This window comes from Symphodus melops (genome assembly GCF_947650265.1).
Source record: "Symphodus melops genome assembly, chromosome: 6".
In the NCBI taxonomy this organism is placed as follows: domain Eukaryota; kingdom Metazoa; phylum Chordata; class Actinopteri; order Labriformes; family Labridae; genus Symphodus; species Symphodus melops.
Genome location: NC_136696.1, coordinates 14,415,414 through 14,432,241, shown reverse-complemented (window position 1 = coordinate 14,432,241; position 16,828 = coordinate 14,415,414). Strand labels below are relative to the sequence as shown.

Below are 16,828 nucleotides of genomic sequence, written 5' to 3'. Positions count from 1 at the left end.
TTTTCAACAGTCCTTTTGATTTGCACATTGCAGATAAACCAGAAAGAACAATAAATGTTTTCCTTCCAGATACTTTCTTGTTTGTTTTCTAAGAAAGACTTTGTGCATTAAATGAGTTTATATATATATATATATATATATATATATATATATATATCTAGTTGTGTGTTGAGGTTGCAGCTCTGATGGATACAACCTGCGGAGTTTCCGTTGACAGCTGTTAGCCTGACAGCTACCAGCTAGCAAGCTAGCTTAGCAACATTAATTGGTCACGTCAAAAACAAGCTCACCATCCGTTTTCACAAACCCATCATGGATTTAAATAACATCCTGTCGCAGCTTAACACGGCCAACGAGGAGGAAAGTGAGGAGCTTCTTCGGCAGTATAATGGAGAGGTTAGCTGCGGTTATTTCCTTTTTACGACAACCAAAACACACAATGTTAGCTATCGAGCTAACAGGTAGCATCTAGCAAGCTAAACACTTTCTCAGCTACTTAGTTTAAAACGTGAGTCATATGACAGTCAGTGTCATGTGTAAAACTTATTTCACGAAGTCTTCATGAATAAGGCACACAGGAGTTTGATATATTAGTTTGATATGTTAATATTACTAATGTAGTGTGGCTACTTCTTTAAAACCTTGTAAATCTACGTAGAGCTTAACAGTAGTATTAGCAAACATTAGCAAGATCAAAGAGGGCTTAGTAAATATCTCCGTATATTTGTTACAAAACATGACCAATATGCCTTATTTATTGTAAGGCTGAAATGTTTTCCATCCTCATTTACCATCTTTTTTCTTTCCAGAACAGCCTCACCTTCAAATTTGAGCAAAGGGAAGAAACCCTGCGCATTGTGAGTATACTTATAAGAGGTTTGACAGGAGATGGCATGGCAGTAATGTTATAATCCATATTTTTCTCATTGTGATTTTTATTTCAGAGGCTGTGTCAGAGTGTCTTGACTGTACTTGGGAGGCAGGTGCCGCCCAGCTGTCAGAAAACATGTCTGGAGACGCTGCGCATTCTGTCCAGAGACAAACACGTCCTCTCACCTGTAGCCACCAGGGAGGGCATGCTGATCCTGGGACGGATGGCAAAGCTGCATACTGTAGAGGAAGAAGAAGGTGACAACCAGAAAAACTCTCAGGAAGACACCCAGTCAGAAGAGGAGGAGAGGGTGGTTGTTGAGGCTTTAAAGTGCCTATGCAATGTGATTTTCAACAGTCCTGCAGCTCAGCAGGTCAGTGTGGATGTGGAGCTGGCTCAGGGCCTTTCTAAAAGTCTGCGTACAGCCAGCACATGGAACCACGAGATTGGCCTGTTCACGCTTCGCCTTCTTTTCCTGCTATCTGCCTTGAGACCTGATTTGAGAGGGGTTTTAAGGAAAGAATGGGATGCTGTGAAACTCCTGACTGAGGTGTTGGAGCACACCTTGGATGTGAGCTGGGTTGGTCGCTATGAAGCGGCCCCGCCTGACCCGCAGTCCCTATGCATGCCTGCGGAAGACAACGAGCGAGCAATGGAGGCACTCAAAGCCTTGTTCAACCTCACACTATCTTACACTCGTGGTGAGGTGAGTGTCATTGTTTCAGTAAAGCTTTGTTTGCCTCGGTTGTTCAGTCACAGATTAGACTGTTATGGCCTGTAAAGATTCCCCTGACTCCAACAAAAGCCTCATTACACATCAGTTTTCTCTTTGTTGTATCTGTGAGGACTTAACTTATTGATTAAAAAAAATAAATCAGAAGACTGCTCCAGTACTTTTTCTGGATTCTGTCTGTGTGAAGGAGTCCTCCTCAAGTATTTCTCCTGACTTTTATTTTCTCTCAGAGCCCTGACCTCCATCTGTGGAGGGGCTGAAGCTTGTTTCCTTCTTGTTAACTTTATGATTCAAAACATGGATTGAAGATAACATTGGGTTGATGCTCAAACTATGTGTACTCTATCAGGTAGAACAACAGAAGACATATCAAATTGCACACACATTTATAGTGTAATAACCTGTGTGGCACTCAAAGGGACAGTGAAACTAAATATCAGTTGTGTTGAATATCTTAATAAACACCTTTTGTGTTGTTGTTGTTTTTTTTTTTTTTACTTTTGTTGAACCAGGCATTCATGTTTCTTTTTTCTTGATAGGAGGATGACCACCAGTTCCGACTCATAGTAGCCATCCTGCGTCATCTCTTGATGCAAAAGACTGAAACCGAGGAGAAAACCGAGGAAGCGCACAGGTGGGAAATCCGCTCTTCACAGCCTTCATTGACTAAATCTGCTGTTCACACATGCACTCATGGACATTTTGAGAAATGTTCAGACAGGTCACCTCTTAAAATCTTCCTGATTCTTGTTCAAACGTCTTTCCATCTCGGAATTTTCCTTGTCAGATGGAGAGGCTGTGGTTTCATGAAGCCAAAACACAGTGTCAAAAACCTACATACCTACTTAAGATCAATACTACGTGTGATTTGATAACCTGTTTAAATGAAAGAGGGGAAAAGAACACATGGGAGAGCAGAAAACATAAAGAAGCACTTTCATTATGAGCAAGAAGATGACACTGGCTGCTCTCTGGTACCTGGTTATCACCACATACCATAAAAAGGCTCAAGGAAAAAAAGGGTAATGCAAAAAATAGAAATGTGTGCAGTGATTTTTCCTTATCATCACCTGCTGTGTTTGTCCACGCTCCTCAAGGTTCCCGTTTCAAACACCAACATTTAATGACGGGGGGCTGGCAGGAACTATCCCGGGAAGAGTCGAGTTGAAAAATGTGGCTGTTAGATTTCACTCGTGCAGCTCATGGCAAGCTCAGCTATTGGTGATTGGTTATATATTACTGCTCTTTAGCTCAAATATATACCAAACTTCCTTAAACACTAGTTTGCATGGAAAGGCACACACTTATCAAGCAGAATAACTTGTATCCACATACTCTCCTGTAGCATCCCCTGCTGTGATTTGCTGGTAAGAACATAGAATATGACAGTTCCTTAAGCAGCCATCTGTGGGAGCGCATGTGAGACTTTGTGCCTCTATTGCAGACTTTAGTATTATTGTAAAAGAAAAAGCTCTGCAGCCACATGAAGAGCTTGAATCCCTCTTGAAATAGCAGCAGGATCTTCTCTGGTGGCAATTTTATGCAGTAATACCGTCATCTGTGGCCCTGGACCGAATAACCTGACTGTGACAAAACAGGTGTTAGAACCTACTAACAACAGTCTAGACACCACTAACACTTCAGCCAGCTTGAGGCAGATGTTATAGAAAAATATGAGTAGAACAGTGGAACCACACTTTATTTATTTTAAGCTCTATCTTTATTTTAAAGATAGCACCCTGGGAGGGACACAGTGAGGAGTGACATCTTGCCTACAGACCTGAAGCCTCTGCATGAGAGGCGTGCACACCAGTCCCAAGGCTCCCGACGCCCCAACACTTTACACTTTATTTTGACTGACTGAAACGGAAATTTAAATTTAGACTGATGTTAGAATACAAACGTGTGTCACTGGAATTAAAAGGTCACCGTTACAAGGAACTCGTGAAACCAAGTCAGCTTCAACCATTAATACTTTCAGTCTGATACAGCTCTTTTTTTGATCAAACTCAAACACAGTAAGATTGTTTTTCCAGTCGTAGCAACGCACTACTTTTTCTTCTGTCTTAAAAGACCTGTTGAAAGTGTTTAAACAGTATAAAAGCTATGGCATTACAGCTGAGGAGTGCTGACCGTTATACTCACAGGCAGTAAAACAGATTTCTTTTTTCCTCTCTAGCCATGCTGTCAACTTGCTGAATAATCTGCCGGTGTCCTGCCTTGATGTGCTGATTGACCTTCCTGTCCGGGGAGGACAAGAGAAATATGGAGGAAAAAACATGGATGCAGTCCAGGTGTTACTAGACTTCATGGAGAAAAGGATTGACAAGGTAAAGTTCTCCTGCAGCCTGTACAAAGTCGAATGGAAGAATTACTAACATGGAGGAGTGATGATGAGTCCTCTCATGCATCTGTTTATGTGTCAGTTAATCTCAAACTCAAATACTTCCTCAAAAATCCCAGCTGCTGTGATTTACACGACAGGATGCACTAGCATTATCTCACTCTTACATGTGCAGCTTACATGTAGTTTAAGGAGAGTATTTCTTGACCTGGTAGCCTTCACACAGTAAACAGAGACCATGTAAAACCCTGTAAAGTCAATGTGTGAACTAGTGCTTAAAATCCAGCTGCTGTTCCAGCTTGTGAAGTGTTGTTGGCTTGTGTCACTCCAAGCAGGGCTCCAACTACAAAGAGGGTTTGACTCCGGTGCTCAGCCTTTTGACTGAAGGATCCAGACACCACAGGGAGATCCGCAGGTTCATCAAAGCTCAGGTACATAAGTGCAAACATCACAACTCAGAGGCTGATGAAGCATACGACACTTTCACTGTGAAACCGAACTAAACTGAATTTAAAAGCTTTTAATTGAGATTGCTGTGTTTTCATTGGCCAACAGTGAGGCTTCATAGCCCAGAAGAAGAAGCATGAATCGAGATGATTAAGACTTTTGCTCTCCCCCAGGTACTTCCCCCATTAAAAGATGTGAAGATCAGACCAGAGATTGGCAGCGCCGTTCGAAATAAGCTGGTTCGCCTTATGACCCACGTGGACATGGGAGTTAAGCAGATGGCTGCAGAGTTTCTCTTTGTCCTGTGTAAAGAAAGTGGTGAGTCGAGAGAGCGGCTGCTGGGACAAAATTAAAATAAAATCTGAGTGTGTGAGGGTTTACGTTTGTATTTGAGTGTGGAGAGTGGTGCTCATCTGCGTGGTTGCTGTATTGCTACAGCTGGGATCATCGCTGTGTCTCTGTGGTTTTACAGTGGACAACCTGTTGAAGTACACAGGATACGGAAACGCAGCAGGACTCCTGGTGGCTCGAGGACTTCTTGCAGGAGGGAGAGGAGAGACTCAGTACTCTGAGGACGAAGACTCAGACACAGAGGAGTACAAAACTGCCAAACCTTTGTGAGTGCTTTGGTCTGAGCACATAAGCACATGTATATATGATGATCTTTTAATCCATGTGCATGAATGTATCTCATCTGCTCATCCCAGCATCAACCCAATCACCGGTCATGTCGAGGAGCCAATGCCGAACCCTATCGAAGAGATGTCAGAGGAGCAGAAGGAGTACGAAGCACAAATCCTTGTCAATATGTTCGACAAGTTATCAAGGTAATATAAACTGATCAACAAAGAGCTGTGGACATTTCAAGGAACTATAAAAGCCATTGGCTTTGTTTAGTAATTATACTATCAATGTTTCAAAAAAGCGTGTTAGGAGGAACTGTTCTTTTCATTTCGAAAATGAAATGCAACAAGGGGTCTCTGAAGAAGACGTGTTTAACGTGTTCAGCCCTTAAAGCAAATGTGCATCACGATCCCTACCTGCATTAAGATACACTCACTGATCTCTTGTTTCATGGTCTGACTCGCCGCCAAATTTCATGAAAGAGTCTTTGATCCATAATCAACAGATGTTTAAGTCATTCTGACTTTTAAACCTAAAAAAACAAAGTTCTTCAGAGATGCAGTCTAGTAATAATTAATATAGGATGCCATAAAGGTCTTTCACAGAAATAAATTTTAGTTTACTTTTTCTAAAGGCTGGACTAAGAGGATCTTCCTCTGTCTGCTTCCCTGGCTCAAATTATGACTCATTTATTTCCCCCTCCGTATAGAACCCTGCTGTATTTGTTTTGACCTTTCTTTAGTGAGCAGGTTAATGTTAGCCGAGCACGACGCCTGTACAAAGGTAACCGTGAGATGCTCCCTGCCAACTGACTTATCAAAGGAAGAATCTCTTGCTGTTAGCTGCAGCCTCTATTAGGCCTGGCCGTCAGCATGCCGCAGCATTCAGCTGGAGTAAAAAGAGGCTGTTGGCACGCCGCTGCAGCATCATCACCACCTCTCCGTTAATTATCACCTAATGGGCACACAGTCCCAATTCTTTTATGTGTCGCATTCAGCTTTTTAATAACATGTGTCCCGACTTTATTATTTTCATTCTGAGGAGACTGCTGCTGGTCAGACGGGGAGCTGACTGAGACTAAACTAAATAAAGCAATTCTGGTGGAACGTGAATAAGGAGGAAGTCAGGCAGCTGAACAAATGTGGAGACCATAAGAAAGCTGACCTCGTCATTGTCAAGCCAAAAAAAAAAGGGGGTTGAGCTGTAATGAGGCACGTGCGCCCAGAAGAAGAAGATTCTTTTTTCTTTTTTTTTCTCTTCTTCAGTAAAAGAGACGTGATGATGGTGGAGTACTGCCTCTAAGGAGATCAGTCAGAGCCTAGCAAGAATGTGCTCCGCTAACTGCTTAACTGGTCTGCCAATTAGCACATATTCTGCACCCCACCCAACACCCCCACTCTTCCATCATAAGGAGAAAGGATGAGTATGTTTTGCTCTAATTGGGAGACATGATGTCACATGTTACTGTTTTGTTTTATTTTAGACTTCATTGTATCTGCTGACTTTGACCAGATGCTGTTGTGGCCATTTTAAAGGTTTCTCCACATATATGTCAAAGTCAATATTTTGATGTATATATTATGTAATATTTGTGCTTTTAAACACCACTCGTCTCATTTTCAAGACCTTAACCTGTGAAAGTACATGTAAATGCAGTAATCATTTGGCATTACATTAAAATGACCTTTTTAAATCTGATGGATAATTCTCTGATAAATAATCTCAAAGGGAGTGGTGACAGTGCAGGTATAATTGGATTAGGATGAAGGGGCAGCCGTAGCTTTGAGGAGCTTAGTCGGAGCCCTGATCCTGTAATTAAACTGCCACAGGAGAGGGGAGGAGGGCAGAGGGGGTGATCTGACGGGGGCCAGTGTCCCCAAATGGGGTGGGGTTGTAAAGTGAGGGTCCTTGAGCTCTGAATGTAAGAGAGTGAAGATGTACAAGTGAGAGATGTCACAAGAAAGGCCCTGAATCCTCTACACATTTTGTTTAAGATGTAAAACAAATGAGGTGGATGTAAAGGCGCCATATTTAACTCTGACACTTAGCATTGGTACTTCAGTCCAAATTCAAAACGTTGTATAGAGCTGTCTCTCCCCGTCCTCTCCTCCCTAGAACCCATGCACATGCGGGTTGCCAGGTCGCAGACACCGAAGCTCCAGTGTTTGGCAACTCTGCGTCGTTAATTCAGTAGATGTCTTACAAATTGATCCTTGAGCGGGAATGTTTCCCTTGCTGATTTTTGTTCATGTGTCAACAGGCAGAACGTGATCCGGCCGATGGGGGTCAGACCTGACGGGACGTTAGCACCTCTTGAGGAAACTCTCTGTGATCCACATGCTGAAGACTCGGGATCAGACTCTGACTAGCACACTGAACATCCAGGCAGAGTTTTCAGGCTGAGCTCACTTGGTGCTCAAACACCTAAAACTGCGTTCCGTTTCAAGAGCCTGATCCTTTGAATGAAGGTTGGTTCTTCAGAGGAGCTGAACCTGTGTCTTTATATTTAAATGCATTTCTGCCTCATATATTACAACCTAAGGTGTAGATGATTATGTGCTTTGGTTTCATTATATTTATACATTTTACCAATTTTCTGAACGCACACATAACATTGTGTCATTACTACGTGAACTATTTGTAATAGTAGTATTTCAAAAAGGATCACCTAAACACACTCTAAAGCAGCTCAGCAGTGTAAAAGACAAAGAAGGATAATTGATCTATGCCTCGTTCAAAGGTTAGGCTGTTATAATAAATCAGTGTGAAAATGAGCCTTCTGATGATCTGGGTCTAAACTGGGACACAACTCATCATGTAAGAGGAAACGACAAAGGCCTGGCCATAGCCTAAAGCCAGTCTGTAAAGTGTGGCAGAAAGACACAGCAGTGACATCTTGATGCGTAGGAAGCTTCTACGCTCATATGGCGACTACTGCACCTTCATTGTTTATCTTATTGCTTCCATAGTTGAGGAAATAGAGTTAATATATGTCTCTCTGGATCTCGTGTATGACATTAGAAGCGTTTTTGTTATGCTGTAAGTGTAAATGAATCTGAATAATCATTCCTGTGTGCTTTTGTTTTCACGTTTTTGTTTTTTTTTCTCTCGAGTTTTTCTTATTTATTCTGTATTCTTTACTCATTGTTTTTCTTTATAATGAAGTGCACATTATGAACACAAACAGGAAATCACTGTAAATGATCAAATCAAGTGCTAGGTTTAAAATCACGAGGCCTATTTAGTGTGGACTGCACAGTTGAGGAATCTTTACAAATCAGGCCGTTTGTCAAAGATCTTAAACTGAAGGATTCAACGTGTTGTGGATGTTAAACTATTTCTTCTTTTTTTTTTTGGTTCTTGACAAAGAAATGTGTAAAGATGCAATGATTGTCTAAATCATGTTCCTTTTGCCAAATCTGCATGAAATCAATTCTCTGGAATGTATTTTTTTTTTTAATCCACAAGTTTTCTTTAGTATTTCAAAACTAAATTACATGTCAGGTTGATGTAATTTAAGTTGATGCACAATCGACAAGATCTAGTACGAGAAAATTCGCAGTAGTTAAAACCTTCTGATCACTGATATGTTTGATGTTTTATGTTCTACATAAACCGAATATTGTTTTAACCAGACGTGTTTTTTTTCAAGAATCGGTGGCACTAAACATGTTAATTGGTTAATAAGTGTCTTATTGAGGGGTTGTGTCATAACACACCTCCAGAATAACTCCAGTGTAAAGGCCAAGGTATAATTTAAAAAAACATTCAGTTAATCTGCCATTTTTTCTGTGTCTTCAGGTGTATCCCTTTGTTTTGTCATGCATCTGTAAGTGTGTTGATTTTACCTGTGTGAATGCCTTCTTTTTCCTCCATCACTTATCAAATGTTACTTCTCCAGCTGGAACGAATATACTTGTTTTTTTCTTTGTACAAATTCTTTACGAACTGTATATAAACACACAACTTGTTAATCTATTGAGGCCTCTACTGAAACGTAAATAAAAAGCAGGACAAGTAAAGTTGTCTTTTTTCAAACCCATACATGAACCAAAGTGAAATACAAAGAATTGCTGAATACTTTTATTAAATACTGTTTAAAACATTTGTACGTATATAAAACAAGAACAGTTTAAGAGACATGGACATTAAATATCAAACACACTTGTTGCAGGGCTCATAATTATTCACTAGTGTTCTGCATGGACCCTCCCTATAGTTAGTGCTTTAAATATGCTTGATAAATTGTATTTGACAGAAGCTTCAGACTCAAATGAACGTGGCCTAACAATGACTCAGGAGGAGTAAATATTTCAACAGTCTTGGTGTGAACGAAGGCCAGATGAAACTCGTAACTTTTCCAATCGGTATCAGTTGCTCCGGCTGGATGATACGGAGCTCTTGCTGTCCGTCTCTGAATCTGTGTCGTCACTGCCACTGGACCTGCTCGTCTCCACTGGAGCTCCTCGGCTCTGCAGAGGCGTCTGCACACTCACTGATGGAGAACTGCTTATAAGTGGATGGATGCTCTGCAAGGATTGAAATGTATAGTTAGCAAAAATGTGTTAAATCAAAGGCCAAAGACAATGGAAATGGAAGTCAACTCAACAACATACAACTCCAGGTGTGTTGTATGGTACTGCTACTGTATACTACAGTTTAAAGAAAAAGTTGTGTAATGGCCTGTCGTGGCTCCAGAGTTACCTTGGTGCTGGTAAGCTAGCTGCCTTTAGCATGACACAGCTAAAACTGAAACCTGACTATCAGTGATTTACTTAGTGGTTATTAAACGCGAGTATAAAGAGAGAATATTTCTGCTCCTGTTGCATCAACAGAGGAAACAGAAGCCGTAGAATTAATGAATACTGACTTTTCATACACAAGACCCCAAAGACAAGCAAGAGAAAACATGACCACGCTCCCTTCAACTATACACCTGGTGGAGGTGATTTCACTGATTCAAACACAAGATGTTAAAAAGTTAATAAACATTACTCTGCCCTTTGTGATTCTTAAGAGTGTTTGTTGCTCAATGGGAATATTTATGGAAAAATAAAGGTTTAATTTAAAACACTAAAAATAACTATCTGGCTTGAGTTTACATGAATCACATGTTATGTGATCTGGAACCCACCAGCGTCTCCTGACTCCTTATAAGCTCTTCAATCTCATCGTTCCAGCTCAGCATTTCAGCAAACCTGCGCACCGTCTCCTCCAGGTCACCCAGCTCCATGTGGTCCCCTCTGCGTAGAGGGACTTTCTCAAAAGGACCCACAGCATGTCGGTTCAGGAGGAGACGAGGCACAGTGGAGCGCACGGTATTCACCAGGCTGGCAAACGGTTCGATCTGAAATAACGTTTTAAATGGCTTCGTAAACGTCTCACAAGCAGTACCATGAGCCCATTTAAAGTACTGAATACAGATGTGAACCATCATTGCTTATATTTACCTGTAAAGATGTGCCCATGATTATTAGAAGGTCGGCTTTGGGAAAGTCTTTAATGTGCAGGAAATACTTCTGTGGAAGATCCTCTCCGAAAAACACGACATCAGGTTTGACTGTTGCAGCACAGAATGTGCAAATGGGAACATTGTCATTCATTATTAAATGCTGCAAATGAAATTTAAAAAAAGTATTAATATGGCATCAGATGTAGAGAATTCTAATAAAGGGTTTTTGAACACGATGTCAGACTTACCTTGGCCTCTTCAGCGGGGTACGCAGAGTAGCACAGGTGACAGGAAGCTGTGGCAAAACTACCGTGCGCTTCTACGAGTTTGTCCTCAGGAATGCCACACACTGAAAAGAGAATTAATAAATGTTACAACTGAAACTTATAGCTTTTTTTGGTGAGCCCAAAATGAAACATGTTTCAAAAAGCTGGGGCAGTGACAAAAAAAAAAAAAAAAACACCTGGTGGAAAATTTTTCAGTTAATAAAGTGAACTGGAAACAAGTTCATGATCATGAAGCTTATTGCAAAGAATCTGGGAATTACGTTGTCTACAGTACTTAATATTATTGAAAGATTATGAGAATCTGGAGATGTACACAGGGGACAACCCAGAAAACTGATACAGGATGGCCTGGTCTTCAGACCCCCAGACGGCAAAGCATTAACAACAGACAACCTGAAACCAGGCAAAGTTACCAGGTGCTTTATAAAAACCAGCTGTAAGTCTGCCATTCAAAGAGGAATCTATGTATAAAAAAAACATAAATCCAACAATTATATAATGTAAGGTAAGGCACACACTTAGATTCAAAAGTTGTGTATGAAAGAGATTTGCAAGTTACTTTTGAAGTAGAGGAAGGGAACATAAGAGATGCCAGTTCAAAACTTGTTTAATTTAAAATATACAATAGGCCGTACTGGACACCTGTAAGGATGTACAGGGCAGGAATGAGTCACTCAAACCTTCGCTGGTGAAGTAAACTGGAACCAGGTGACATGGTTCATGTTTTTAAATGCACAAGATTATCCACCTGCTGGCAGATGGCTCTGAATAAGATTTGAGACAGCCTGAAAGTACATGTTCGTCCTACGCCCGCTTTATGTCTTCTGCATGGTTTAAAAGGTTTAGAGGGAGTAAGTGGGGAAAGGGCGCATGGGCTCAAGGCTGCCCTCACTACAGCTAAGAGGGTGACATTGCAACACTGGATGGGGCAGAATGATCGAACCAATTCTGGGTGGTTCTTAGTCTTGTGAGAAACAGCCTCCTGTGAACAGCTGATTTACAAAATAAATGAAAAAACTGGACACCTAACTTTTATTTATCTATAACTATGTTGGTACATAATCATCTATGTAGATGTTCTGTGTTTATGTGACTGATTATTACATTTGTACTATCTACCTTTACCGTGATTAGAAACAAATACGTGACTGTAGGACAAATGTTTGGCGAACTGTGATGTTTGAGGAAACAAAATAAACACGTATCCTGAAACGTTTCCACCTTCTCTGGGTCCAGCATCGTTTCAAATGGGTTGTGGTGGTAAACTGTCCCGTGGTCTCAATAGTCAAAAAGTGGACTTTCTCTTTGGATATACTGGACTGCCCTGGTCTCTTGTTATCAGCACACAATTCAAAGGCCAGCCTCTGTGATGGTATGGGGCGACAGTGCACATGGCATAGGTAACCTGCACCTTTGTGAAGGCACTATTAATGCTCATCCATAAACTGTGATGAAAACTTTAACAAAATGTAAGGTGACTCATTTCAGTCTACAAAACATGAGAAGCTTACGGCCAAATGATAAATAAATACAAGCTAGAGGTGATTTATCAATAGCAGACATGTTTGACAAATAAATAAATGAACAAAAACATTTATGAACATGTTGCAGAGTCCTCTTGTCATGCTGTATGTTCTTCTAAAGCCTGTTTTTCTTAAGGGTTCTCATTATTTCTTTCTCTGTCTTCATGTCTTTTCTGCTTTGTGTACATGTCTGTTTATGTCATGTCTAACATCTACCCGTATAGGGACTGCAGAAATGTCGGTGACATTACTATTAGATATTCAGGTGACAGTTGTCATATATGCTTTTCTAATCATATTAGACATTTCATTGTTTGTGTTTGTGGGCTGAAAGGTCTTCATTTCAAGAATCTCACTCACTTTTCTCCAGTCCGTCAATGTTCTGTGTGTACATGCGGAGCAGCAGCCCTTTGTGGTGAAGCATGCGGATGAAGTAGTGTATGTAGTTGGGTCGGTGGCTGCCAGGATACAGAGCCTTGGCCAGAGAGAAGAAAGGCTGTGGGTCGTTGGTGAAGTAGTCGATGTTGAAAATAGCCTCTGGGTAGGGGATGTTATACTTCTCCATGTTGGCGTAAAGACCTGTTCCTGGAGTTCTGAAAATAAAGATGTACACACGTTATGATGTGCTTTTAGGGAACATTGGTTTATATTTCATCAAAGAGCAAAAAAAAAAAATCTTCACTGAACAACTTTTCAACTTTACAATTTGGTTTCACTTGAAGTTAAAAGTAAACGATGAACATGAGGGTGTAAAGACAAACTGACCTGAAGTCTGGGATACCACTGGCGGTACTGATTCCTGCTCCGGCCACCACCACAACCTTCTTACAGCGACCGAGCTTCAGCAGTCGAGCCACAGAGGCCAGACCACCCTGGGATGAGCACTTGACAGCAGACACGGAGAGCTTTCCTTGATCCGATCTCGACTCAGAGGACTGTTTAGCCTGTACACAAGAACTGCTGCCTTTGGACATATTTCCTTCACTAGAGCAAGCACGCCGAGAAAAGAGACATAAAACAGCAGTTTTAGTAGGACATACTTTTTGAATTAAAGAAAAAAAAACGTTCATGTACAGACGATCTGTTGACTCCTTCTTTGATTACCTCAGGTTGTTGCACAAGTATCAAATCTGACCTGTGGCTCCTTACCTCCCACATTTCTGACTCTATCCACTGTCCTATCTCTAAATTAAGGCACAATTTTCAGTTCCAAGAAAAGAAAAAATTGCTTTTTTTTTTGGCTTATTAGTGATTATTGGATCCAGCACCCACTGAGAGATGTCATTGTCTTATTTGATTTTTCATGAAGATTCACAATGCCAACACATTATGTTACGGCGCTAAACATAGCTGACATTTAATCTGAATAACATTCATATTTTAGCCTGCTTCTTAGAGCATCTAGCTCTAAGAAAAAGACCAGGCTCAGTTGCACTAGCACAGCTATGGACTCCTGGTCCAGTTTGAAATTTGATGATGTACAAGAAAGCATCTGAATTGGTTTGGGTTTGACTGTAGAATGGATCAGATATTGATTTCGTTCCTGATTTGGTCTATGTGTGAACTTGTCAGTCCTATACAGGATGTACGTGCATTTTTTTTACCTAAGTGTATTATTATTTCTCTGTTCATCATTGATCTTTAAAACACATTGTGGCCCACTGCTCTTTATAACTGGAAGGAGGACAGCAATAAAACACAGTTTTTTAGATGTGGATTGATAAACTTACAGATTGGCAACTATAAAATCCCTCAAAGCAAGTTTCTACTGAAACTTAAACTATTGTGGTTATTATAACTTGTACATATTCTTTAAGTTCTTTTTAGTAATGGAATTACAAGGAAGGTGGAAATACAAAACACAGTTACTGTAATGTGTTCTCACCTTGTAGTTAAACCAGCTTGTCCACTCACACTCATCTGACTTAGGTCCTGGGCCAAAGCAGAGTCTGTCTTCTTTCTTTGTTTTCCATACGGATCTGGACCTGAGTACTGGGTCTCTGGCGGGAAGGCGTGTCTGGTCTGAGAGCTGGAGCTGCGGGTTATCCTAGTGACTGTAGGCTGGGAGACTTTTTTATCCCAATTGGACCTGGATTTGCTCATTCCTACCTGCTGCCAGCATGAAAAAAATGTTAACTGTGATTAAATGAATCATTAGTCACAGTTCATTCGGTGATTCAACCCTTCCCTCTCCTTTGTGTTTTAATCTTAGAGTGGCATTTCTCAAAAACATATTTGAACAGCTTTTTTATTATTATTTAGCCGAATAGAAACCAGGGTAGATTGCTTGTAGTTTCCCAAGACAATTTCTTCTCTTGTGTTTTTAATTGTACTAATTAGATATTAACTTGCTTTCATGGACTTGCCCTCCTGCCATCATCCGTCTGTGTCCCATATTTAAAAAGCTGTTACACTGAAATCATCCCGACATTCTTTTCTCCTCCCTCCCTTTGCACAGAGAGTAGCTGAAATGTTTTAAAACTGTCAACTGTTGAACAAAAGGTAATGGCTGCAATATATTTAGCAACCCCCCCCCCCAACAGCTATGCTAATACAGTCCACAGCTGTGGCAGCTTTACTGTTCGGAGAAAGCGAAGGGTAGAGAGTAAAGAGGGGTGAGAGTAAAAGAGAGATGGCAGAGGTGAAAGGGATCTGTAGATTGACTGTGTGTCAACAAACCCAGCTGGGAGAGAAAAGAGGATGCCCCCTAACGGCCCCCTCAAACTGAGGGAAAAAAGACAGAGAAGGGGAGGGAGGGCAGAGATAAATGATACGGAGGAGGGGTTCAATAAAGAGGGAAGAGAGGAGGAGAAGAAGAAGACAGGGAGGAGGAGGAGGGGTGGATGGGGAGGCTTCTCTTCCAAAGCTATTCTAGGCCTTCTAACAACTTCCATGAGGAATGAGGGAGAGTGATCAGGGAGCCAACAAGGACACAAAAGAGCTACAACCCATAAAACATGATGGCTTCAGAGGGCAGCGGAGAGATAAGACAAGCTTCTGTCCAGCAGCTCCTCATCGCCCTCCAGAGGCTCACAGGAGGAAAAGGGGTTATGATGACTGAAAGGAAAAAAAAGATCTGCCTTCTGAAATCAGTGTGATGAAGTTATGTAGGCAAAAACTTTTAATTTATTACCTTTCATTTCTTTTAAAGACAAATATCTAGATACAGAATATAACTTTCTGGCTTAAACTGCTATCAATATTGACTTTGAAAAGGGTTCATTTTATAAAAATCCCTCACTCTCTAAACTACTTTCATTTGAGCGCTCTTCTTTCAATTTACTTTCTAAAGGCTGCGGCCCCCTCCCCCATTACCACTGTGGATTTTTTTACTTGCACACCCTAAAGAACTATTAAAAACAACAGGAGGCAGAGGGAATGACGGTCTTAGCTTTTGTCTGTGGGCCTTTTTTTTTTCTTTTTTTCTTTTTTTTTTTTTAAAGACACTGCTGAGTACAGGCAATAAATCAGCAGCCCAGTTATTTAGGTCTCACACAGACAGTGTAGCAGCAGACATGATCAGAGAAGTCCAGTCGGATCTGAACAAGTTACAATCTGCAGCAAAAAAAAACCCATGATGCACCCAAACTGGTTAAGCTGAAATGCACTCAATTTTGTGGGGAAAAAAATGGAAGCGTGGAAAGAAACTTAGTGTGAAAGCAGCAGCAGATTCAAAGGAAAACCGGCTGCATACAGTCAAAGTAAAGCAGTCAAAAACAATAATGGTGAAAAAAGTGAAGCTACTTCAGCAACAACATAAAACAGGTTACTAAAAGTAGAATAGCTTAAAGAAAAGTTTAATCACAAGTGACCAATTATTTAGTTTGGAGCAAAGTGAATTATCTTTTTAAAATTCAAAACTTTCTATCTGATGAGGACTAAATGTGATTTTAGTATTATTTTATATGAGAATAAATCCCTGTATAAATGACAAAAGGCTTAAAAAGGATTTAAGAGATCCCCCTTCCCCCTCTAAGGCCTTTCACACTGCCTGTTCTCGCAGCTCTCCACAGCCAAAAAGCTGAGCCCAGTGTGTCCCAGTATGAGACCACCAGGAGTGTTGCTGCTCATACAAGGGTTACAGTTATCTAATTAGAGCCGTCCAACAACACAGGGCACACCTCAGTGCTCACTTTTACCCCCCAAACAGTCGGGATAATCCTTTTACAGCTCTACAGGCTTGGACTAAAAACCCCAAACAGCAGCAAAGAGCAGCAGCACTACATGTTTGTCTCAGACAACAAAAAGCACCAGAAGCATCTTCTTGCTATCGACTTACAAAAAGATTATATCCACCATCATGCAGATATTCACTTAAATCTTAGCGTGTTCTAATTCAAAGTCAACCCAGTTCATAAGCAGGATGACATCTCAAATCAAAGTGATGTTATTTCCGTTTTATATCGCTATGCTTTTATTTTCTTTAAAACACTATTTCCAACTGAATATTTAACCTAAAAACTACACATTCATTTATCCGCTTTATACCTGGACTAACAAGAAGTGTTTTTACTAAACAACACCACTCTGTTTAAATGTCTGTACAT

General features: G+C 40.8%; 2 protein-coding genes across 4 annotated transcripts; one reads left to right on the top strand and one right to left on the bottom strand.

Moving 5' to 3' along the window:
* The first annotated feature begins 179 nt into the window (after positions 1–179).
* ric8b (RIC8 guanine nucleotide exchange factor B) lies at positions 180–8,665 on the top strand. 3 transcript variants are annotated; one of them, XM_079346194.1, is made up of 10 exons: positions 180–396; positions 810–857; positions 945–1,577; positions 2,144–2,238; positions 3,784–3,934; positions 4,284–4,379; positions 4,569–4,713; positions 4,868–5,012; positions 5,103–5,222; positions 7,280–8,665. In XM_079346194.1, exons 1-10 carry the CDS (start codon positions 313–315, stop codon positions 7,386–7,388), a joined length of 1,626 nt encoding a protein of 541 aa, XP_079202320.1. In that variant the 5' UTR covers positions 180–312; the 3' UTR covers positions 7,389–8,665. The 3 variants fall into 3 exon arrangements, with proteins under 3 accessions (XP_079202320.1, XP_079202319.1, XP_079202321.1); XM_079346193.1 differs by having other exon boundaries at positions 4,281–4,379; XM_079346195.1 differs by having other exon boundaries at positions 327–396; positions 815–857; positions 4,281–4,379.
* Positions 8,666–9,087: 422 nt separating this feature from the next.
* Positions 9,088–15,485, bottom strand: LOC306825431 (NAD-dependent protein deacetylase sirtuin-3). The gene is made up of 7 exons (XM_079346196.1): positions 14,167–15,485; positions 13,047–13,265; positions 12,642–12,874; positions 10,720–10,820; positions 10,470–10,631; positions 10,154–10,366; positions 9,088–9,548 (listed from the first exon to the last, which is right to left on the bottom strand). The coding sequence occupies exons 1-7, from the start codon at positions 14,382–14,384 to the stop codon at positions 9,390–9,392; spliced, it is 1,305 nt and encodes a 434-aa protein (XP_079202322.1). The 5' UTR covers positions 14,385–15,485; the 3' UTR covers positions 9,088–9,389.
* Between the last annotated feature and the right edge of the window lie 1,343 nt (positions 15,486–16,828).

Excerpts from the sequence above, each read along its gene's own strand:
- LOC306825431 (XM_079346196.1), bottom strand. The coding sequence starts at position 14,384 with ATGAGCAAATCCAGGTCCAATTGGGATAAAAAAGTCTCCCAGCCTACA. Across the intron at positions 13,266-14,166 it reads CAAGCTGGTTTAACTACAAG|TGAAGGAAATATGTCCAAAG; the intron begins GTGAGAACACAT and ends TGCTTGCTCTAG. Across the intron at positions 12,875-13,046 it reads AGTGGTATCCCAGACTTCAG|AACTCCAGGAACAGGTCTTT; the intron begins GTCAGTTTGTCT and ends CTTTATTTTCAG.
- ric8b (XM_079346193.1), top strand. The coding sequence starts at position 313 with ATGGATTTAAATAACATCCTGTCGCAGCTTAACACGGCCAACGAGGAG. Across the intron at positions 4,380-4,568 it reads GCAGGTTCATCAAAGCTCAG|GTACTTCCCCCATTAAAAGA; the intron begins GTACATAAGTGC and ends GCTCTCCCCCAG. Across the intron at positions 5,223-7,279 it reads ATGTTCGACAAGTTATCAAG|GCAGAACGTGATCCGGCCGA; the intron begins GTAATATAAACT and ends ATGTGTCAACAG.